We start from the raw sequence: 1084 nt of genomic DNA on the forward strand, positions 1-1084 counted from the left end.
CTAAGTTGTATAGAGAGCCAAATGAATGTATTCATCAATCATCCATGATAATCCTTCAAGATACTAGATGCACAGACATGTACTTAATGGGTTTCGGCTTTTTGAGTACTACTACTGGGATTAATTGTTCTTACCACCACATAATCCTGCAGGGATGAGTTTATGTTCAACCAGGGATGGGTTTAATTGTTGCCATGGGCTAAGCTTTAGGAATTTTTGTTTGGGGATGAAGTAAAGGTCCCAAATTACTAAAGAAGCAAACACACTGCAATATTATATTATGATTTACGAGGTTCCAAACAAATCACTGAAGTTAAGCATTGAGTCGTCTTGTCACAATAGGTTCTGGCACCTCATAAGCAAAGAATGGGACCCACGATGCAGGAATCACTTTAGAAATCTACTCCTCTGTCCCATAATATAAGAGCGTTTTTGACACTACACTAGTGTCAAAAACGGTCTTATATTATGGGATAGAGGGAGTAATTTGTAAAAATATTCCTTTAGGTGTTAACAACTACTGACTCCTTTGTTATTTTTCGAGAGGCGAATTAAATGTGTATCTGATTCTTGACTTGGACTTTGCAAGGTTATGAGACAGGCAAAACCAGGCATGAAGGAATATCAGTTAGAAAGCATATTTCTTCATCATTCTTATAGGTATGGAGCCTGTCGACATTGCTCCTACACATGCATATGCGCTACCGGAGAGAACAGGTGAGTTCATGTATCATGTCTGATCGGAAGCAAATAATAAGTCAGTACACAAACACTTTAATGTCTCTGAATTGTTTTGCTAATGCTTTAGTGGAATCCTGTATGTAGGAATTGTGATACAAGTATCAACATCATAACAACAAATCACCATCTAGTGCCTGTTGTAGTGTTATCCACTGTTTCCATTTGGTAATGTTTCTTCAAATAGTCAAATACCATGAGCTTTTGATATTACCAGATTGCATTTTAGTATATAGTTTTCTTAACGCCAGAATAAGATTACTAACAAAATTTCTGTAGGTCTCTCTTTTCGTGTCCAATTACTGACTATAGTGTACAATTTGTTGTGTTACATGAATAAGTGAAT

At 36.3% G+C, this 1084-nt stretch overlaps 1 protein-coding gene across 7 annotated transcripts in view; it reads left to right on the top strand.

Annotated features, from left to right (window-relative positions):
* The window catches only part of LOC119322807 (xaa-Pro dipeptidase-like), an 11559-nt gene that overhangs the window by 4471 nt on the left and 6004 nt on the right, over positions 1–1084 (top strand). For 6 of the 7 annotated variants that reach the window (XM_037596331.1, XM_037596332.1, XM_037596334.1 and 3 more), the window contains 2 exons: positions 590–717; positions 826–906. In XM_037596331.1, coding sequence (XP_037452228.1) covers positions 590–717; positions 826–906 — 209 coding nt within the window. The remainder of the gene's footprint in view (positions 1–589; positions 718–825; positions 907–1084) is intronic. The other variant, XM_037596335.1, reaches the window with a different exon arrangement.

This window comes from Triticum dicoccoides, chromosome 6B (assembly GCF_002162155.2).
Source record: "Triticum dicoccoides isolate Atlit2015 ecotype Zavitan chromosome 6B, WEW_v2.0, whole genome shotgun sequence".
NCBI classification, from domain to species: Eukaryota; Viridiplantae; Streptophyta; class Magnoliopsida; order Poales; family Poaceae; genus Triticum; species Triticum dicoccoides.